At 41.0% G+C, this 23443-nt stretch overlaps 3 protein-coding genes across 3 annotated transcripts; 1 reads left to right on the forward strand and 2 right to left on the reverse strand.

Moving 5' to 3' along the window:
- Positions 1 to 3050: 3050 nt before the first annotated feature.
- Positions 3051 to 4630, reverse strand: LOC131225126 (uncharacterized). The gene is made up of 3 exons (XM_058220565.1): positions 4484 to 4630; positions 3721 to 3765; positions 3051 to 3615 (listed from the first exon to the last, which is right to left on the reverse strand). Exons 1-3 carry the CDS (start codon positions 4607 to 4609, stop codon positions 3187 to 3189), a joined length of 600 nt encoding a protein of 199 aa, XP_058076548.1. The 5' UTR covers positions 4610 to 4630; the 3' UTR covers positions 3051 to 3186.
- Positions 4631 to 8219: 3589 nt separating this feature from the next.
- Positions 8220 to 12728, reverse strand: LOC131225349 (pentatricopeptide repeat-containing protein At4g01990, mitochondrial-like). Its single transcript, XM_058220877.1, has 2 exons — positions 12374 to 12728; positions 8220 to 9945 (listed from the first exon to the last, which is right to left on the reverse strand). Exons 1-2 carry the CDS (start codon positions 12659 to 12661, stop codon positions 8710 to 8712), a joined length of 1524 nt encoding a protein of 507 aa, XP_058076860.1. The 5' UTR covers positions 12662 to 12728; the 3' UTR covers positions 8220 to 8709.
- Positions 12729 to 15079: 2351 nt separating this feature from the next.
- LOC131225162 (uncharacterized) lies at positions 15080 to 22818 on the forward strand. Its single transcript, XM_058220627.1, has 13 exons — positions 15080 to 15522; positions 16651 to 16837; positions 17003 to 17075; positions 17263 to 17410; positions 17575 to 17684; positions 17838 to 17978; positions 18058 to 18199; positions 18274 to 18417; positions 19273 to 19433; positions 21191 to 21265; positions 21518 to 21656; positions 22084 to 22353; positions 22497 to 22818. The coding sequence occupies exons 1-13, from the start codon at positions 15154 to 15156 to the stop codon at positions 22647 to 22649; spliced, it is 2112 nt and encodes a 703-aa protein (XP_058076610.1). The 5' UTR covers positions 15080 to 15153; the 3' UTR covers positions 22650 to 22818.
- Positions 22819 to 23443: the final 625 nt, after the last annotated feature.

A 23443-nucleotide genomic window follows, 5' to 3' on the forward strand; every position in this document is an offset into this window, starting at 1 on the left:
AATATCATTTTATACTTTTATTCCAAAAATAGGGAGATATAATTCTCAAGTGGACCACACCACAGGAAAACAATAGTGATTAGATATCCATCATTTAAATCCTCCTAAGGCTCGTTGTACTGTTTATTTGACATCCAATCCGTTGATTAGGTCATAAAGACCCAGATAACTTGATCCAATACTTTTATGGCCCCCAAAAAGTTTTTAACGGTCGAAGTTCATTCAACACTGTTTCGTGTAATGTGGTCCACTTGAGACTGGGATATACCTCATTTTTTGTATATTACCATAAATTGATCTAGAAAAATAGATGAACGGAATGGATGAAACATATACATCATGATGGGCCCACAGAGCACCGACCACCAGCTCCGGGGCTGGTGTCAGGGGGAGTAGCCAATCCGTTTCCATTTAGGTTCCGAAGCGGACGCAGATTTCCTACAAAAGCCTTTAGCAGGAAGTTCATGCGCGAGGATGCTGAGTGGGGCCCACCTAGATGTTCGTGAGAAATCCATACCGTCCATACGTTTTTCGAGATCATTTAGGATTAGGACGTGCGACCAAAAATTACATGTATCCAACGCTCAAATGAGCCGCACAAGAGGAAATAGTGGGAATTCAGCTAACACATTTGAAGCTTTCCTATGGCCATAAAAGTTTCGTGTCAGGCTTTCCGGTGTTTTCAATTCATCACATTTGGAATGACCTTATAAACGGTTTGGATAGCATATAAACATCAAGGTCGAGCCCAAGAAGGTTTCAACGGTAGAAATTTCTTTCCCCAATTTTCCCTCTCGTGTGACGCACTTGAGTTTTGTATCCACCTCATTTTTGGTTGCATGTTATAAAATGAGCTCGAAAAACAGATGGACCGAATGGATTTCTCTCATACATTTCAGTGGGCTCCACCCAGCATCCTTGCGCAGGAACTTCCGAAATCCGCGTCCTTCTGACGGCAGTAACTTCAAACCGCCTCCCCGACCAATATCGTCGGCCAGGGACGTCGTTCTTATCGAGGCAGATGTTGGGGGTGTGCACGCATTTTAGTAGTATCAAGAAATAGCTATTCTTTTTAGCAGAGGCCTTTCCAAAGGTGCGTGGAATGGATATTTTTTTCCCAGGATCAGGCCCAGCGATATAACAAAGGATACTTTTTCATGGCCCACCTTTGTGACTGAACTGTCCAAAGTTCAAACATGGGGAAAAAAAAAAAAAAAACCGAACGGTTCAGAAAATTTCATGATCTAAAGTTGGATGAAACAGCGACAGGAAATTGCACACGTGAAGTAAAAGCCACCGTCCGAGTTATGGCCCACTAATAAACCATCGGAATAGTGGGCCCAATTGTTAGAAATGAATAAATTATCCGATGGGCTTCGTGGACGATTGTGGTGTAAAAGAGGAAGCAGTTTCTTGCAAAGATGCGAAATTTTCATGATGACACATCTACATTCGGTCGCGCAACTTTGACCGTTTAATGTCAGTTGATGCATGCCGCGTGTTTCGGAAGCGAATTGGCTGGTGTACCACACGGCAGCTATATAGCTGCTGTAGGTACGTGTCGTGCGAAGACGAGAACTGACACTCCTCGAGCTCCGAGTTGTACGAACGGTTCAAAGGAGATCAAGGTTACATGGCCCCACAGTGATGTATTTATTATATCTACACCGTTCATCTATTTTCAGAGATCATTTTAGAGTATTATGCAAAATATGAATCATATCCAAAGATCATCTGGATCACACCACAAATAGCTAAGGATATAATGATTTTCACCGTTAAACAATTCGTAGGGCCCACCATAACGTTTATTTTCAATCCAATCTGTTCGTAAGGTCATTGAGACCTAGATGAAGAGGAAAAACAAATTTCATATTAATCCAAAACTTCTGTGACCCTAGAAAGTGCTTCAGACGTTCAATTTCCTAATGCCTTTTGCAGTGTGGTACGCTTGATAGTTAGATCTGCCTTATTTTTCTTCTCTAAGCCTTAAGAAGAGCTCCCCAAATGGATTGGCGGTTTGGACACATACCTAATGCTCAGACCCACAGAACTTACCGACGTCAATGAAGCAGCTATATAGCTGGTGATAAGGTACACCAGCCAATCCGTTTCCGTTTCGAAGTGCCTGCGTATCAACAATCCCACTCAAGAGTATCGATTGAGAAGGCCAGTAGAGTAGTAGACCCACTACCACCGCAACGTGGCCCCACCATACAGCGAAACAAAGTAAAATGGGATTATTGCTTACTGAGTTACTCAGAACGCTCTTACCGTAAGTAAACTCAGTTGAGCACACCGTGAATGTACGTGGTTTATCCACGCCGTCCATCCATTTTTTTCATCTCATTTAAGGGGTTTGTGCCAAAATTTTAAGCATATCCTTAGCCTACTGACTAAACTACGTGGGGTCCACCGTGATTTATAAATTTTATCCCCTCCGTCCATTCATTTTATCAGATAATTTTTGAACCCAAAATTGAAGCATGTCAAGGCTCAAAGTGTACCACGCTACAGGAAACAGCGTGAATTGAACCTCTACCGATGAAAAATTCTTGGGTCCCTGGAAGGTTTCAACGGTGTAAATCATTATTCCCACTGTTTCCTATGGTGCGGTCCACTTAGCTTTGGATACGCTTCAATTTTCGGGTCAACCCCTAAAATGATCTGGAAAAACGGATGGACGGCATGGATTAACTACATACATTCACGGTGGGGCCCAATCAGTATGCAATCCGATTTCGTCCTCCACCGTTTTGTAATGTGGAGCCCACCTTATGATTGGATCACCCCGATCCTTGGGCATCTTCATTTAACGGTGGGGCTTCCAGCTGGATGAAACGCCCTACGAACACCACGGTGGGCCCCACATGCCATTTGTTGCAGAGGCAGCTCTATCTCGCATCCAGACAAAAAACAGGAAAAGGAAGAAGATTTGGAGGGATGAAGGATCGCCAGGGGAATTTTCGTACGCTACCGCCACCATTTACGTTTTGCCCTTTTCCCTATCTCATTTTCCCAGGCCCACAAAATCACGACAAAACAGAAACTCAACGAAACGTAAGGAACGAGCAGACACGAACGGCTGAGATGCGAGGAACGCAGGCCATCAACGATCGTGATTCTAAGATATCTGCAAACGAACAAAAAAAAAAAACCAGCTGTTCCTTTTTTACCCTTTTTCCTTCAGTATCCGATCGACGGACAGGATGAAGGAGCAGCGTCTCCAGGAAAAACATCAAAAACATTAACGGTTGTAGCTGCACCAGCTGGTGAATCAGCGATAACCGTTTTCATGTCCTTTTGCTTCCTCTTCCTCGATCTCGGTCTCTTGGCCTTTCCCTGATAGGGCCCCACAATCGACGGCTGGAGACAGCCGGGATTGGATGTCGACGACCCGCAGATGACGTAAGGATCGTCCGCCAGCAGATTCTCCTCTACGGATTTCAGCGTCTCGATGGACTGAACGGGGCATTCCTGCCATTCCAGCTTGGCGAGATCTTCGTTCACCTGCTCCAGCGTGAGGAAAGCGCAGGAAGATATGTTCTCTTTCAGAGTCGATCGCAGCGGCGGCAGCAGCGCATCGATCGAGTTCATCGCATCCACCAGCTCTTTCTGAGAGATGATTATTTCGAGAGAAAAAAAAAAAAAAACAGAAAATGAGAAGTGTAGGGATTGGAGGAGAGAAATATTAGAGGAAGGAGATGGATTGAGAATTGCCTTGGGACGGTTGTGAAGTTTGATGAATCCATGCATGGCGATGATCTGAAAAGAGGGATGAGAAAGGCAGTCAGATGCTTTGTAAAGGAATACAAATGCACTGAAATGAATGGTAGAAATTGAAAATGCAGCAACAGGAAGAAGAAAAAGGCAATATAAAATTTTCTGAAATGGAAATTGAAAAAAAAAACGCATCGGAAGCAACAGTGAAAATGCTATAAATATTCAAAAATACTGCGAAACGAGTTAGATCGCGAAATTACTGGCGCGCGGGAAGAAGAACAAGTAGAATCAGGAAGAAAAAAACGTAGAAATGCTCTGAAACGAGCCGTTTCTTCATGAAATCGAAAGTAAGGAGTGAGAAGAAGAATGAGAAGCCTTGAGAACGTTTTAGATCTTTAAACATACTGCAAAATGAGTCAGATCTTGAAACTCCAGAAGAAAATCAACAATAAGAATCTGCAATGATACCAAACATAGAATCATTCCAGAGAGCTTTTAGAAGATGATCTCAAACGGAAACATTTCCGATGCGTAAAACAGAGGAACTGAAAAGGAATTTTCTGAATCTTTTTGTGCTTTTGGAGTTAAAAAAGGGAAAGCGCATGAAGAAGTATCAAAATCTTCTGGAAATTCTTCAGAAACGCAGAAGTAGGATTTCGGGAGGAAATCGATTTGCAGAGAGAGGATTTCTTGAAAAAAGGACGAAGAAGAACCGCAGCTGAAAGAGAGAGAGAGAGAGAGAGAGAGAGAGAGAGAGAACCTGATTGAGGAGATGGATGGTGAGAATATCGTAATTTTGGGGATTTTCATAGAAATCAATGTAGTTCTCCAGCGTCAGTTTCGCCCTCGTTCTCATTTTTCTTGTATCTGCTCCATCCCAGGCCATCGCTCTCCTCCCTCCCCTTCTACTTGTAACCGAGAGGGGGCAGGATAATGACCCAATTACCCTTATTCTTCCCCGAAAATTACCATCAGAGTATGTAACGGAGAGCGGGTTTGGCAGAAAGTTACTGCGCTGGGTGCGAGATGGGGCCACCGTGATGTTTGTGGGGAATCAAACCCGTCCATCCGTTTTTTGAGATTATTTCAGGATATGAGACTAAAAATAAGACAACCAAAAATCAAGTTAGCCACACGATATATAAAATAAAATAAAATAGAAATGCTTACCGTTAAAACCTTCAAAGGCTATGGCATACTGAAATGAAGTGAAAAAATAAAAAAAATCTCAGCGTGATACAAAACTTACGGCCTTTTTGTGGCCGTAAGAATGTTTCCGCAGTAGTTGTTCAATCCCCTTTGTTTCCTATCATATGGCCCACTTGAGTCCAGGATCCCGCCCTAAAATGAGCTTGAAAAATGGATGAACGGGTTGATTTCTCACAAAAATCACGGTGAGCCCCACCTAGCATCACAGTTCACAGTGCCCACGTAGGGGCATCGAGACTTATGTGTCGCCAAACCTGACGTTTGGTAAATCCACACTCAGCCATTTGTTTTTTGAGTTCATTTTTAGGACAAGCAACCAAAACTAAGCTGGATCCAAGACTCAAGTGGGTCATTGGAGAGGAAACACTAGAGAGGGGATTGAGCAACCACTGTTGAAATGTTGATATGGCCATGAAAGTTTTGTATCAGTCTGAGAGTTTTGTGTTTTCAAATCATCCTAGTGAGAATAATCATATATATGGTTTGGATGTCATGGAAAAATGAAGGTGGAGATCAGACAGGTTACAACGGTGAACATTTGTTTTTCAATTTTATTATTTGGTGTAGCTTACTTGAATCTTAGAATTAACTCATTTTAGTTGCATATTCTAAAATGAGCTCTAAAAATGAATAAATGAGATGAATTTTTCGGAACATCTTTGTGAGACCCTCGAACTTCCTAGAAAAGGAACTTATTTGTAGGACGTGACAGGGGAGGATTCCTCGTGGTGTATTGATGTCACCAAGTTATGTTGAGTCCAACATGATGTATGTGTTATATCCACAGCATCCATTTATTTGGAAATATTAATTTAAATTACGAGTGGAAAAAAATAATCCAACCCTAAATACATTTGCCAAATTTAATCCTTCCCAACTCCAACAGGTTCTGAGCTTACTAACCCTATATAAGGCTTTAAAGAATTTATTATTTTAGAAATCAATCAAAAAGCTGAAAATAGACTCTTCATCAGGAAAGTCACTTTTCTTCTTTTAAAGCTTACGTTAGCATTTTTAGTTAAATTTTGAACAAGGGTAAGTTTATCCTTAAACTTTTAAGTAATTCTAATCTTATCCTCTAATCTTCTCTTTACAATCACTCTGTGGACCCACATGATGAGCAATTCATGTTGAAGGTGCGCTCCACATGATGAATGATCTACATCAAGGTGAGCTCACATAAAAGGTAGGCCCCAAATGATGGATGCCCCGCATCAAAGTGTGGCCCCACATGATAGACGACCCACATTAAAAGTAGAACCCACATGATGGATGACCCATATTGAAGGTTGGCCCCCCACATGATGGACGGTCCATAGCAAAGGTGGGCCCACATGAAGAACAATCCATATTGAAGGTGCCCCCACATAATGAATGGTTCACATCAAGGTGGGCCCACATAATGCACAGTTCACATCAAAAGGTGGGCCCCACATGATGGATGATCCACATCAAAGTGACACCCAACATGATAGACCATCCACTTTAATTGGGCCCCACTTTATGGGCGGTCCACATCAAAGGTGGGACCCAAATAATGGATGTTGGACATTAAAGGTGGGCCCATGTGATGGACGGTTGATATCAAAGGTGGGGCCACATGATGAATGATCTGTATTGAAGGGGGCTCTACATGATGAATGGTCCACATTAAGTTGACCCATATAATAGACGGAGTGGGTCACACATGATGGATGACCCACATCAAAGTGTGGCCTCTCGTGATTAACAATCCACATTAAATGGGCCCCCACCTAATGGATGGTCCACATCCAAGGTCTTGCATAATAAATGTCCGATATCCAAAGTAGCCAACATGATCGATGATCCACATAGAAGGAAGGTGTGCCGCACACGATGAATGTGATATCAAAAGCGGGCCCCACATGTTAGACAACCCACTTCAAGGGTGGGCCCAAACGATGGACACATCAAAGGTAGATTCCACGTGGTGGGCCGTGGACATTGATGTAATGGAGTTATTGCAATCTTAAAAAATGACATCAACTATCCCTGGAAAAAAAAAAAACTTTTATTGGAATGTTTTACCAAACGTGCTTATTTCATGTAAGTTTTTTTTTTTTTCAAAAAAAAACCTAATTTTATCAAACGAACTTATATAAAACATAAACTACAATAAAAATTAGATTAGAGTAGAGATGTCAAACGAGCCCTAAGTTTTAAAACACTGCTCTAGTTCAAGGGTTGAGTTAGAGCCACCTCTCTATGGGGGTCAAAGGAGCTATTCCGGTTAGAGTAGGGGTGCAAATGGCTCAAGCCGGGCTTGGTTTATTCAGGTCAGAGTAGGGGTGCAAATGGTTCAAGCTGGGTTTGGATCAAAATAAGCTTACTCATTACCCGAATGGGTCAGGTCTAGGCATAAGAGGATCCAAGCTCAACCCACAAGGTTCACGGTTGGGGTTGGTCTAGGTCAGGTCAGGCCGTCATTAACTACTTTTCTTCCCCTTTTCCTGAACTTGTTTTAATTAGCTAGTTTCTTCGGTCTAAGATAAGTCGAGGTCAGGTTCGGGTTTGAATTAGGTCCATTTTAAGATGGTCTAAATTGGTCACTTAAAAGCAAGAGTCAGGTCTAGGTCAGGTTGTGCTGATTTCGGAAGGTCCCAGCTCCAGCCTATTTAATAATCAGGTTGAACTTTTGAACCCTGACCCACTACAATGGATTGAAATTTTGGACACCGACTGTCAGGTCGACCCAACCCATTTGTACCCTTAGGCCAGGGGCATGACAAACATGCTGTGGCAGAAAATAGAAACGGTCTACCAGTAAGGTGGGCCACACACATCGACTACAGGATGCGGTCATTTCTTCTTACTGGCCATTTTGTCATGCTCATGTGAGCCCATATAAGGCCTATCTTACAACCCATGGAAAATTAGAAGGTGGGTCCCGCCTGGTGTATGGTCTCCACCTCTCACATGCATGTCATGTTGGCACACATGCTGGAAAACCTGACTCTTCAATCCCTCAACATGAATAGCCCTTGCATTGTTATGTGATTTTTTGTTATGTTTCAGCTGCTAAATTTTATCAACACAAACTTCATCCATGGAAATCCCACCATTAAAATGAACAAGACACTCCTGGAAATTATAAGGGGAAAAAAACACTTGACTAATATCTTCTAAATCACATTAGCAACGGTCAATACATATCCTGAATGATTTTTTAGTACGGCCTGTTTGAAAAGACCTCAAATCAACATACAATAATAGAAGTGAACATACAATAATAGAACTTGACACTCTCCAATCTGCCAGTCTTCAAGTGTAGTTTAGAAAGGTAACTGAAATTCAATGTGCTTTTCTGTTGATAAAGATCTGCAATTGCTTCGATTAGAAAGAAATGCATTCCAAATTTGCTGCAGCATTTAAGGGAAAGGGGATTTGAGTTCTCAAGGGTGCGTTTGGATTTGGCTCAAATCACAATGGTTTGAATATGGCAGGAATGGTCACACTGCATCTGTGTCAGCATGAAAACTGAAAACCCAATATTAGGTGGGACACCAATTTCCGACATATGTTCCCCAAATCAGTGTCAGTGCCAGTGTCAGCGAGTGTGGTGAAGTCGGGAAACAGTCCCTGATTTCTACACCATCACAAACTTCATATCAGAATGAAATGCTCCCAGATCTGTCAAACATTCAAACCGCTGGCAATTAAGGGGACCACCCAAACATGGCCTACCATTCTTCACAGAGTCCACAGAATGGTGAAATGGCCAATCTCCATGGGCAGCTCCTATCCAGCAAGAAAAGCTTACTCTGGGCAGACGCTTCCAAGGAGCTCCTCTGTTCCTGAGTTCATCTTAATCTCATCCATTTTCATCCGCTGACGCATCAAAGGCTCCATTTTTCCAGCAGCTATGTACGTACGAAGCAATGAAGAGTAGACTTCCAAATCAAGACAATTAACCTTTTTCAACTTCTTGTAGAACTCCTCAGCCCCATCAACATCCTTCGATTCCTCGAAATGCTTCAAGAATGCCCTCACCTTTTCTTGACTGGGCTGCCACTCATCGTCCTTGGCTTTGGACACAGCTGTCTCAAAATGCTTCTTAGCCAAATCAATCTGATCATTTTTCAAGTAGAACTCGATGAACATCTCCAATGTCCTGAAGTTGGGGCCGGGCCCCTTCACTACGGTGCTCTCATAAAGTGATTTCGCTTCTTCAATCATGTCCCGCCTGAGGTAAGAACTTATCAGAACGTTCACCAACCTGACATCATAGCTCACACAGCCCAGTTCCCATTCTTCAAAACACTTCCCGAGGGCATTAAAATCACCCAATTTAGCAAGAGCCTGAAGCATGACAAGATAGCTCAAGTTGGTGGTCTTCGGAAAGGTTGATTTCAGAGACTCCCATACCCTCTTAACCTCTGCTAAATTGCAAGTGTGTGCGTACAAGGAGATAAGGAAATGGAATGCCTGGCGATCACGGCGGTTGATGGTTTTCTCAAGCCCTTTAAGGGCCGCATCGGCCTTATCAAAATTGCCGGCCTCAACATAAATGGCAGCAAGGTTACTATGCGTGGTCCAATCGCAGCAAACATTGCCTTCCTCTTTCATTTCCTCCACAACTCTCTCTACTGCTTCGATGTCTTTCAAAGAAGCATAGCTATTCATCAAAACATTATACGTAAACGCATTTGGCGAGATCTTTTCCGCCTTCATTTCTTGGAATAGTAAGGGTATCTTCTCAGGCTGATGCAACCTCATGTACAACGACATTATATTGTTGTAGATCAAAGAAGTGGAAGCGAAATTTAGTTCCTTCATCTTATCAAGGAGTGCCATGGCCTTATCCAGCATTTTCTCCACACAATAGGCATTCAGCAGAGCTCCATAGGTCAAATGATTCTTTGCAGGTTCTGAGAGGCTCGTGAAGTACTTCTCTGCCTCAGTAATACCCTTGGTTTTTGACAGGAGATCTAGGCGTATTGCATAGTCGCTATAGGACAAGTTAGTGCCCCTGCTTTCCAGCCATTCCATTAGCTGCGAAAAATAAATCAAAAGCCAGTAAGCTAGGCCGCCGAGGAACTATCGTCTCAAGAGACATTAGTATCAACAACTAAAGAGTTAAAAGTTCACGGAAAGTGATAGTTTTCATGATATCTGTAGGAGATGCTGAGATGATAATGGATTTGAGTGAAGATGGATTGATAAGGTAGATTAGCTATCGCATGTATCAATGTTGCGCATGTTTGGTGGGATGAAGGCCCCTCGGTAAAAAAAATAAGGACCATCATCAGGTCATCAAACATGTATGTTGAATATAGAACAGTGTTTGGGAGAAGAAATTCGCCTGTAAATCATTTACAATCTCTAAGTCACTTACAGGCAAAACTTGGAGGAAACTTCATGGGGCTGGTGGTGAGAAGTCGCTTCCCTTTAACTGACTTAACAGCTGAAAGTCACAACTTAAAAAACTTACATGCATCCAAATGATCCCTAACCATCCATTTTTCTCATTTACACATGGCCCACCAGATGAGTGATGGGTGGACCTCCATCATTTGTGCCATGGCATGTTCATGGTGACCCACATGATGAAGTACCTGGACCTCACCCATGTGTACCTCAAACTGCTTCTTCAATCTCTTGAACCACTAATTTCCTTGGCACTTCTCCACTCTTAAATGGTCTTTCCATCTTAACATTATACTTCAGAACAATGCATGCATCACAATACAAACAGGCAAAGTAGAAGAGCGCACATAACAGGTTTAATAAAATCAGCTAAAACCAACATAGCAATGATTCAACTACGACCAAGTAGCATGGAATTTTTCTCACTGAAGATGCATAAACTTTAGGTTGTGTTTGATGTGCAAGTGAATATAATTACAAAAAATAAGTTTGATCACAAGGAAATGAAAAAAGAAAAAGAGCTAATGATGTTGCCTAGAATTCATAATGAGGAAGAGGTCCTAAAATTGCAGTTGCATTCCACTGATTCAAGTGCAACTTGAAAGTAAGAGAATAAGAATCCGAAGCGCAGCCCTTAACGTGAAAGCAACGATAATCATAAATTGGTTATTCCACTTTATTAGACTAATTATTTCAATTCAATTGGATAGTGCATCCAAATGCAAACTTAATTCAAAGTCAGACTCCATATCCAGTGTTCGAAATTTCAAAATCTAACAAATCATCATAAATGTATGGCAATGTAAACAATCATTGAATGTAGCCAGAGTGCATGGACATTCATTATTCACCATTTTATCACAATTATATATAAACCTTTCAAACCATACAATGGATGAGATCTTGTTTTATGGAGGAAAAGCTTTTCTTCTCTTCTTCTTCTTCTTCCTTTTTTCTTTCTTTCTTCTTTTTTGAAAGAGTTATCAAAGAAAATGAATTAATATGCTTAAAGATAACCTAATTATTATTATTTTTTAAACGGGTAGTGATTTTTTTTTTTTTTACTTTTTCTTTTGGAAAAACTCGGGCAGTTTCAGTTTCTATGCTCTCATTGCTAGTGACTCCCAAACCCGGATAAAGGAGGGCCGTGTCAAGTAATGGATGGCGTAAGACGTTTGCCATCCTTTTCTCATGAACCTGATGCAATGTTTGAGAATATGGTCCTTGATAGTCTGGAATGGTGGGAAAAGATTTATGTAGCCGACCCCAATGAGTTGGGATAGATGATATGATGAAATTTTATTGAAACAAATGAAAATGATGATGTTCTAGGCCCCTATATAGTGTCGCCTCCTGTTTCGTCCTCCCTATAGCTCTTGTCGGCAAGATCCTCCAACCCGTTTTTACTAATGCCCAATCTTCTTAGTAGTAGGTATGCGGTCTCACCGATCCTTTCCCGTATTCTTGCATTGTCTACCGCGTGATTGTAAAAATGAGCATACCTCATACCCCTGGGCAAGGGAGTAGCTTGCCTGATCGTGGCCATATACCTTGATTGACACCTCATGACTCGGGATCACCAGCATATGTTGTCCAATGGGGTCCAGATGCAAGGATGTTTGGACAATTGGAACCATCCATCCTATAGGACCCATTTCATGTGGACCATGGTCCAATAAAAAATGCTGAACTTTGATCTTGACCATTTATTTGGATAGTTTAATATGATCCATTCAAATATTTCTTTTCAATGGTTCACATTCACCTAAAAGCGTTGATGGCTATAATCACCCATCCATCGGATCATCTGTAATATGCGGGCCGCCTGAACAGAGAAACACACACTGAAATCCTGAGTCGTGGCATAGGCAAATTGAACTGTTTCCCAGCAATTAAACGAAGGTCTCCAGAAACAGACTCGGAAAGCTATCCAACGGCGAGGATTGAGACATTATCAGGACATGATGAGGACAGAAGGTGATTTCCAAATAAAATCAGGGGCATTTTGGTCATTTAAAGATAGAAAAAGTGGCAGGCAAGAGGCAAGACAGACCTCGAGGGCTTGGTTGTAGCGCTTGTACTTGCGGAGCTCTTTGACGTATTTCTCGATTTCGTATTTCTTGACGGATTTGCCCTCTCTCACCCATTTGTTGAGCGTCTTAGTGACAGTCCCGCTGCTGGCATCCCCCAATCCCGACAATCGACGGTAGAGAGATGACGATGAAGATGGAGATTGGGCTACCTTCGATTCAGCTGCCGTCTCCGTCATGACGGCGTCGGTGCAGAGGCGTCTCGTCGCTGCTCTTGCGTACAACAACGCGCGGCTTGGGTTCTTCGCCATTCCTCTCTCTCTCTCTCTGATTCTGAGGGTTTAGTTAGGGTTTTTAATTTTCATTTTTCAATCGCGAGGGGAAAATGGGGCGCGTCGCTCTTTTATGCTTTGCCTCCGTCGCGACTGATGTTCCAGCGTGAGTCGCCGCTCACGGACGCGGCGTGGGTACTACCCATCCCGAACTCGGCACATGCAGGGACTTTGCGGGGCCCACCGTGATGTATGGATTTTATCTACACCATCCATCCATTTTTCCATATCATATCATCGCATGAGCCCAAAAATGAGGTAGATACAAGCATCAATTGGCCCACAACATAAGAAGCAGCGGTTATAATGACGCACACCGTTGAAACCTTCCCATGGCCCACTGTGATGTTTATTTGCCATCCAACCCGTTGATAAGTACACGTAGACCTGGATGAAGGGAAAACAAAAAAATGTGGTAGAGCCATCACTCCAAATAACAAGTGGTATGATGGTGTATCAATCGGAACCATCCATCTAACGGGGTCTATCGTAATTACATTATATTTCAAAAATCATACCTACTTGACAATCCTATCCATTAATTATCTTCTTCAAATTACCGAATTGAATTAGTTACCGTATAATACCTTTTGTCCAACACGGGTTGCCTACTTAAGCCTTTCACAAGAAGTTACTGGACTGGATGCTACGTTCGTAAGACATGAGACAAAAAACTAGGCAAATCTAAAACTCAAGTGAGCCCTGCGCGGAGAAACAGTGGGAACGCGGTTACTACCACTGAAACATTTACGCCATCAGCTAAGTTTATTAGTGATTTCACCTCATTCGAGTGGGAATGACATTGAACGATTTGGATGGCATATAAACGTAAGTTGGAGCTCAGGAAGGTTTCAACGGTAAGAAACTCTTTCGTTTTATTCTCTCGCATTCTCAACTTGAGATTTAGATTTGCCTCATTTTCGGGCGCGGATTAGCCAATGACTGGCGAAACAGCCACTGAAGTGACGTCACCAGTTATGTGAGCCCCACCATGATGTATGTTTGTATCCACTCTCCATCGGGCGCGGATTAGATACTGACAAGGTCAGTAGCCAAATGGCTACTGAAGTGACGTCACCAAGCTATGTGCACCCCATCATGATGCATGTGTTGTATCCATGCCGTCTAACCATTTGTAGAGATCGTTTTATGGAATGAGAAAAATAATGAGATAGATCTAAAGTTTAAGTGGACCCACACTGAAAACTGTGGGATCAGTGACACCTACGAGAAGAAACAGTGGGAACGCAGTTACTACCATTGAAACATTTACGCCATCAGCCAAGTCTTTTTTAGTGATTTCACCTCATCCGAGTGGGAATGACATTGAACGATTTGGATGACATATAAACGTAAGTTGGAGCTCAAGAAGGTTTCAACGGTAAGAAACTCTTTCATTTTATCCTCAAGCATGCCCAACTTGAGATTTAGATTTGCCTCATTTTCGGGCGCGGATTAGCTAATGACGGTGACGTCAATTCAGTAACGGTTTGGCTACTGACCTTGTCATATCTAATCCGCGCCCCTCTCCCTCCATTTGGAAAGATCATTCTATTGCAAGAGCCAAAGAATTACTCAGATCCAAAGCTCTTGAGATTTAGATTTGCCTCATTTTCAGGCGCGGATTAGCTAATGACAGGCGAGATGTGGGCCCCACCATGATGCATGTTTTGTATCCACACTGTCGATCCTTTTGGAAAAATCATTTTATTGCGAGAGCAAAATAACGAGTCAGATCCAAAGCTCCAATAGACCCCACCACAGAAAACAGTGGGCAAAGTGATGCCCACCGTTAAAAACTTCCGAGTGTCACAAAAGTTTTCGATCAAGGTGATATGTTTTTTTTCCCTTCTTTTGGACCTTAGGAAGGTTTCAACGGTGGCCATTACTACCCCCACTGTTTTATGTGGTGGGATTCACTACTAGTTTGGATTTGCCTCATTCTTTGGTTCATGCCCTAAAATGATCTCTCATAATGGATGGACGGTGTGGATACAACACATACATCATGGTGGCCCCCACAGAACTTGGTGACGTCACATCAGTAGTGAGTCTCGCTACTCAACCTGTCAGTGGCTAATCTGCGTCCTCATTTGTGGTCTCATGTCCTATAATGGTCTCACAAAAGAGATGGACGGGGTGGATTTATTCAAAACATCACGGTGGGCCCCACCTAAGCATCCCAGCGCAGGAACTTGGCAGGAAACCGGCGTCCTTTGATTCGATGGCCACCAATCAGATGGACAGTACAGTCTAATAAGCGTAGTTTTAAAAAATAAGCCATTCATTATAGGATGCAGAAGACGGACGGTCGCGATTGATACGTAACCCTGCCTTGTCTACTGCAAAGAGAGAGCTGCACGGTATTCCGGTTCTTCCCGCTCTACCGTATCATCTTAAATGGGAGTAACGGCGATTGATCTGGACCGTCCAGTTACTCTTCTTCCCTCTCTTCAAAATCGGGGGGAAAAATGCAAAAATCCCTTAGCGCCAAAACTCGCTCTTCTTCTTCCTCATTTCAAAGCAGAACTAGGGTTTTGAAATATCTGACTCTCGATCCAAAAACCCTCTCTGCACAAGCAATGGACTCTTCATCTTCTCGCCCGATCCTCATCCACGACGACAATGTAGATGCGCAATCCGACGATGCCTTTCTCCAGTTCGTCGATTACGCGCGATCGATGCTATTGTCGGAAGAAAACGGCGAATCGGACGTAGGAGAAGAAGACGAGAATCGGCGGGGCCTATCATGGAGCTGGATCGTCTCTCGGATTCTGAAGACATGCATCGCGTACTCCAGCGGAGTCACTTCCGCCATTCTCTTATCCGATCTCTTCCAGGCATTTGCCTCTCTCTCTCTCTCTCTCTCTCTCTCTCTCTCTCTCTCTGCATTTTGTCTATTTTCATGGGAGCATCGTACGGAATAATTGTCATAGTGAGGCTCAGATGTCCTACACATGTGCCAAGGTGGCACGTGTGTGATGTGTAAAGTTGCATGTGAGGCTAGCAAAGCTCCTTGGATCATGGCTCATCAAAATCACCAAGATAATGCATCCAATCCCGAATTAAAAATATACAACCTCAGCTGACTCTGCCTTTTTACTACTGCAATTTATTTTGGTTCTGTTGTCTTATATTTCTACTTGTTTCACATTCATCTCTTCATCACTGTTTTCCCTCTACTGTATCTCCTTCTCAAGTTGGGATTCTTTTGTAGGATCTTGGTGGAAAACATAATCCAAGTTGATTTGATTGCTGTAATTAATTCGAATGGAGTGTTTGGATGCGCTATTGAACTGAATTGAAATTTTTAGTCTAATAGGTTGTTTTCGATGCACTATCAAATTGAATTGAATATTTGAATTATTCTAGCAAAGTGGAATTAACAAATGTGGTTTCCTTTCAAATGTGTTACTTTCAACTCAAACTGAAAAGAAACATAAATGCAATTTGATGGCTACTTCCTCTTTCTGAATACTGCAGAGCATATTAATTTCTGTCATTTCGTCTTTATTAAACTGAATGTTCGCAATTCAATTACTTCGTGCATCCAAACGGAGCCATAAAGTGGAAATGGGCAAATTCTATTTTACCTATCTTAGCATTCAGTTACTATTGCATCTTTTTGTTCAATTGGATGCAACACATCCATGTGTTATTTTTATGGAAAGCCTTCGGAGATGTTACTATCTTGATATCTTATTATTTTTTCCTGATTAACATTAGGTCTGGTTTGGTAGAACACCTGAAAATGGGTTCATCTCATTTTATGTAATAGAGGTCATAATCTCTAATACATAATTGTGATTAACTAAAATAAGATGAACTCATTTTTGGGCGTTCAGACTCTAAATATTTCTGTCAAAAAGTATTTTGCCACTACAGGTTTTACTAGCCATCGTAGCCTTCTCTGATATCTCTACCAAGCACATCCTTGTGCTACTTATTTTGATTGATTTTCTATGCAGGCATGGAATGAGCAGCATAGATCTGGGATTTCAAAAGGTAGACTAGAAGGCATGGTTTGTATGAGGAAGAAGCACAGGAGAACGAGGCTTCCAAACACCGTCACAGTTGATTCAATTTATGAGAAAAATTTCCTTTCAGTAAATAGTGTCTTGGAAGCTGTTGTTTTGAATGCCTATCTACTTCCAGGTGCCTCCCTTAAAATTTGAACTTGAACTATTTAAAGCCAAACCTCTCAGTTCAGCTGTGCTCTCAAATCTTGTCATTTTCTCAAGAATACTGCTTATCTTTTTCTCGTCTTAGTTTTATTATCATTTTTGTCTTCATCATTTGTTCTAAGATCTGTTCTTTTAGGTACAAACATATACATGCTCACTCTGGGAGATTTTTGGAGCTCATCTACCATTGATCTTTATCTCCATTGCAGGTAAAACTACACAATAATGCATGTTTCACCCACTTAAAAAGTTAATGATGTGATTATGTCTTCAGTAGTTTGCACTTTTGTTAGGGCTTCGTGACCTGCTAAAGCTGTGTTACAAAATCCCTAGCACCTGAAAGCTGTATCTAGCTATATGGTTTGAATTTCATAGTGCATTATATTGGCCATCCAGATACTATGACTTGGTGCGTCCTGATTATGGGATTCTGAGGAAAGGACGCGAGATCTTTCTCACTGGATGCCATCTTAGGAGTGCCAGGGAAGGATCTGGCCACCCACGGCTTTTGCCAACAGAATACCTGGTGATATTGTTAGATGAGGTAGTGAATGGAACTTTAGAATCCATGTATTTGCTATTGATGTTGCAGTATTATTAATGCCTGACTCTGGAATAAAGGTCAAAGTGATTCCTCTGGTTTTGGTGGAAGGATCTTATTTGAGCTTCCTCTAATATTTTGATTGACATTTTTTTTTTTTCATGTAGGATGAAGATGAAGATGCAATGCTTCTTGGAGCTCAGTTTTGTTCAGATTCTTTCTCTTCCATCTCATTTGATGCTGTGAAGGACGGTACATCATATTCCTTGTATGCAAGGCAAGATCTCTTGATTCTCTCCTACCATTTTTCTCTCTCATTTTAACCTCGAGCTAGAAATAGTCTACCCAACTGAAGAATGACATTGTCTCCTTTGCCTTGACTGATAGTCTGATATGCTCTAGCATTCTTTACCGTTTGTTATTTTTGTAGGATTGAATCAATTGGGTTATTGGAAACTCATGGAAAGTTCGGTTGTTTACAGCGGAAACAAATCACTCTTGTTGATAATGATGGTATCAAGTTAAAGTTTCTCTTGTGGGGAGAGCAGGTTCTCCTTGCAAATCTTTTCAGGTAGGCTCTTAATTGAATTTGGATTTTCTTGTTATCTTGCTTGTTCAGCCATGATCCCATCCTTAAAACTTCTTTTCAGTGTAGGAAGTATGCTTGCATTGGATAGACCTTTCATTGCAAATGTTATAGACAGTGATATGCAAACAAATGCTGAAATCTGTCTTGAATATGGTAGCGCCACGCAGTTATATTTGGTCCCCTTTATTCAACATGAAGAGCAGGTAAATTATGAAGATGCTCATTGACAGCCGTGCATTGTCTACATTAAATGTTCCATGACACGTATGTTTCTTAGGTACTTGTAGCATCCACACCAAATCGGTGTCAAGGATCAAGGCTGTTGAATGGATTGAGCCAAAGTCAGGGTCCTAAAGTTTCTCAAGTGGCATTGCCCTGCAATTCTGAAGGCTCTATTGACTTTAGTAATTATCCTTTCAGAGTAAGTATACCATCATCCTGATTTTGGAAACTTAACTTTTTCAGTGATGTTTGCATTTTGCCTTTTCTTTTTACTAGGTTGTAAACCTTTTATTTCTGTTATGCTAGAAAAAAAATAAGAACTAGGGACTCGGAGATTGTTTGCTTACGCTTGAGCAGGCAATTTACTTAACACACACATTGGTCTTAGCGGAGCAAGGTTCTTGAAGTCCATTAATGAGTTCAGATGTAAAAGAATTGGAAAAAAGTGAACCTATCCCTGTTAACTAACTGTCAAAAGAGCAAGATGCTGGCTTCCAAGAATCGTTGCCAGTCAACTTCATGGAGTCACATGTGGCTGCAAAATCACTGTCATCAACGCATTGCAGAGTTCAGGATTGAGCAGCCAGCTTTTGTCATTCTGAAACTGAAATTCTGATTAATAAATAGTTCATAATTGTGCTGTTGTAGTTCTAGATGTTATTATTGGCCTCCTTTTCTGATGTGGAGGGGTGGGGTGGCATCCTGGATCACTGCACCCAGGTGTGTGGGTGTGGTGGGTGAGTGGGTTTGGGAAACAGCCCAGATCACCAGCTAAGGCCCCTAAATGACTGCTTAATGATTGAGGTAGGGGTGCAGAGCCAGCCAGGAGGTTTGCCTAAAAGCAGCCACCCTTGAAAGAGTGTGTGCATGGGTGTGTGTTTTTGTCTTCCGCTAAGTAAAACCTCATTGCTTACTTTCTTACATCATCAAAGTGTTCTTTTCCACTACAGAGTTTTTTTTTTTTTTTTTTTTGTAAATTTAAGATATTTAACTGTTTGTCTTTAGCTAAGTAGAATTTTATTGCTTATTTTCTTACATTTTCAAAGTCTCGCAGTCATTTATTGTTGATCTTCGTGACAAGATGACTGGAATCAGCCTTTATGGTGCTGTAACAAACATCTTAAGAGAAAGCAATACTGAAGAAGCTATATTTTCTCTGACAATTGAAGATACAACAGGAGCAATTGTGGCAAAGCTGCACTTTGTCAGATCTTGGTAATGACAAATGATCACTTCTTAAGTATTTCATTTTGTCAGTCTTGTACAGCTCTTTCATGCTCAAAATTCATTGCTCGTAAACTCCTTATGAGAAAATTGAACTTGTGTTGCACTGGTTTGACATGTTCTCACTGACTGATTATTTACTATTTGGTACTGTCCAAAATGTAATGGTTATCATTACTTGCAGTATACCCTTGTTTTCATATATGCTATTTTTCTGGAAACATATATACAGTTTTGAGAATCTATGGCTTTTAATAAATTCATGATCTTTATAATAATAAAAAATAAAAATAAATAAATAAATTGTTTTGGGAATCTATGATTCACCAAGTCGATGTGGCACAAGATTGGAGCCTTACGCTCGAATCCCTTTCTCCAAAAATTCTAGTCTTGAATCTTAGATCTTGGATGAATTATATTGCTATTTTTCTCGCATCTTTAGATTCCATCCGAAAACAAGGATCCTGGTTTTGAGTTGAACCAATATCTATAAACTGGCTTTGTTTCCTTTGCTTCTTTGGTTTTGCTTTCTAAAGCTGTTAGGCCTTGTAAGCTCCATTCACTATAAATCAGTGTTTCAAATAGTGCCCGTAGCGTAGCGGTAGTGTATGCTACGTAGCATAGCGTGGCCGTAGTGCTACGTTGCGTCCCAAATAGCGTAAGCGTACGCTACACTACGTAGCGTGTAGCGCCTGTAGCGTAAGCTACAATGTATTTTTTTACTATTTTAGTTTTTAATTATTTTTTCAGATTTTCTTTGTTTCTAATGTTGAGAAATGTGATACTTGTATTGTACTTGATACTTTTAACTTATGGGATTTTTATTTCTTTTCATAATTGTGACTTGTGGTTTCAATTATACATTATTAATTAAAGTGGTTTGCTTATAAAGTTGTTGATGTGATAATTATTTGATTTGGCTTATATATGTGGATTGGCTTTTGATAAATGATAACTAATAACTTTTTTTAACATGCTTATGTGATAGGCATTTTTATATATGCTTATAATGATGTAATAGGCATTTTTATATATTTTTTTCTTTTTTAATTCACTATTTATTATATTTGTCCTATTTTTAAATGAAAAAATAGAAGTATCGTGTAGCTTACGCTACACACTACGTATTTACGCTACACGCTATAGAGGGCTGAGTGCTACGCATCACGCTACCGCTATTTAAAACACTGCTATATATACATGTATATGTATTCATGGACGTTGCTAATCCAACATGTATGCCCAACGTACATGTCTTTGCGTATGCCAGCCAACTCAGCATCCTTGTGGAACATTGAAGCTGTAAATCTGGTGAGGATTACCATGGACACCTTGGCTCAGAAATCAGGTCAATCCACTTATCAGGTGGGCCAGTGCACAGGACAAATGGACGGGTAAGAAATGTTGGGGTCAGATGTCCATCTTGTTTCATACACTTGGCCCATCTGATCAGAAAACCAGCTCGATCTTTTGCCTAAGGCACCTACAAAGTGGGGATCACCCTCAGATTTTCCACACGTATAAGCTGGCATGTGTGGAGGCATGTATGGGGTGCTGTGCTATACATGCCTGTTGGATCAGCAAATTACGCAGGCACACGTGAGCTCAGTGGCTGTGTGACTGGTGTTGTGATTTCAAATTTTATGAAGGATATCATTTGATATTACTGTGATTGCTAATGCTTTTGTTACCTCAAGCTGCAAAGTTCTCATTTTTATGTATGTACACTGTAATCTGTTGTTTCTCAGGTCGTTGGGAAGATTGGGCCTTGGTCACACAATATACATTTCTGGCTTGACATGTTCTATTACCAAACAAAAGAAGTGAGCACATTTCTTACATTTTTATGTTGGCATTTTTCTTCATTACATAGATGTATGATCACAAGCATGGTATGATGGATATTTGTACCATCCTCTCTGATAATTGGATTTATCCCACTAGTTTCTACAAAGGATTGAAGTTTGTTTCTGCTAAATTTGCCTTCCTATTCCATTGTAGTTACCTGGTATCAGACTACATATTCTTTTGTCAGAATTTCTTCATCTATGACATTGGATCATTTTGCTTGACAGGCTGGAAGTGTTGTGGTTTGAGAAGGAGGTTGGAGCATCTTTGGTTAATCTAAGCTCCTTGCCAGCTCTGCTGAACTCATCCTGTCTCCATAAGTTATCTTATCTCTCTGATCTCTCCAGCCAAACTAATATCATGCATGTATGCATTTTCAACAAACCTGTAGCTTTTAGTTTTTTTTTTTTTTTCCTATTCTCACCATTCAGTCAGTTATCTGGGGTGGAAAGGTGGAAAACAACATCCCACTTGAAGTGTCTGGCTTTCTATGTGGCCCCAAACACTTGATGAAACTGATAATCATCCATTTTGCCAAAACATCTGAACTGATGGCAATTTGCAGTACATCCAAATAGACCCTTTGATATCTGACATTTCTGCTGTCGAAATGTCTATTGCATTTATGAAATACCGAGTGTTTGGTTGTAACTTTCATTAGATATTTCATTCTCATTTAGATTATACAAATATGGTTCATTGTCGCTTGATCTCATTGATAGCTTACTGTAGCTATTTATTGACTAGTCATCCATGATCATTCATCTTTGCATTTCCTTTAATGATTGAACAGATATGCAATGTCCGCCTTGACCAGATCGAATATCATAACGTAAATTCAAGATTTTCCCATGTGCTTTGTGGGCAATCTGTGAATGAGAAATCCGATGGGTTTGTGGAGTGCAAGTTCTGCCATTGCACTTGTGATGGTGAGATCATCCGTACCTTCCATTTGGAACTGACCATTGCAGATGAGAGTGGAAAGATTTTTGCATGGTGTGCTTGTCAAACAGCAGCAGAGTTGCTGCAAATTTCTCCTGATGAATTCTATGAGCTGCCAGAGGTATGGATTGTCTTAATTGATCGCACCAGACTTCACTTATAAAATTTATTAACGGGTTGACTCTAGCATGGATGGCCTTCATATTGTTCATTGAGTATTTATCTATCATTAATGCAAATTTGCCTTCCCCCATCAATTTTCAGGACGAACAAGCTATGTATCTTTATACGCTTGAAAATGAAAGATTCATGGCTGCGATTGTTAATAACAAGAGGCGGAGCAATGGGCTTGATGGTTCAAACCTAGAAAATGATTCAACCACATGGGAGATTGTGCGCACTCTCAAATGTGAATAGCATGTTGTCATATGGAAAGACTTGTTCTGGATGTCAACACCTTTGGAGCAAAGGATGCACGGCAGGCATTGAGTCAGAAATGGAAACAGTCACATCTTGATAAGGATTGAATGACTTGTCGAGTTGTAGAGGTGGGCCAGAGATGCAAAGGTGGGGTGGATCGAGGTGAGATTGATAGGGAGATTGATCAGTATTTAAATATTTATAGGTGAAGTTGAAAACCATTCTGCCAACTGCAAATGGAGGAATTGATTCAACCCAAAGGGTAAAATGGGATTGTTGACATGAAGAAATATGTTTGGCTTGCCTGATGTTAGCAATGTTTGGGAACAGTATCTGACTGATGAGTCTAAAGGAACAGCTGGGCCTGGCATTATGGTTTTCCCCTGGTACACATGCCTCATCAATCTCTGATCTGTAATGTTCTGTTGATATAGATGTTCCGAGTCACTCTGTTTTGGAGAAATTGATTGACTGTTTGCTTGGGAACTCTGATTACAACCTATCCAGCACGTACAATAAATGTTTCATCTTAGAGCTTGAAATCTTTTGCACAAATGAAATAATGCCAAACATCTTTGCAAAATTGTTTAATGTCTTATGAGGTTTTAGGGCCTTAGTACAATGCTTTCATGCGTTCTGAGTGTCATGAGCTCAATTTGTAGTGCAACATGCCCACCCACGACTCCTTTGAAGGAAAATGTCTGCCTGTGAAACAAACGGGTTTTTTTTTTTTTAAATGCATTTTGAGCCAGTGCCTCTCTGGGCAGAGCATCCAAACCGTGAAAAGGGTG

The sequence above is a fragment of the Magnolia sinica genome, chromosome 14 (genome assembly GCF_029962835.1).
Source record: "Magnolia sinica isolate HGM2019 chromosome 14, MsV1, whole genome shotgun sequence".
NCBI classification, from domain to species: Eukaryota; Viridiplantae; Streptophyta; class Magnoliopsida; order Magnoliales; family Magnoliaceae; genus Magnolia; species Magnolia sinica.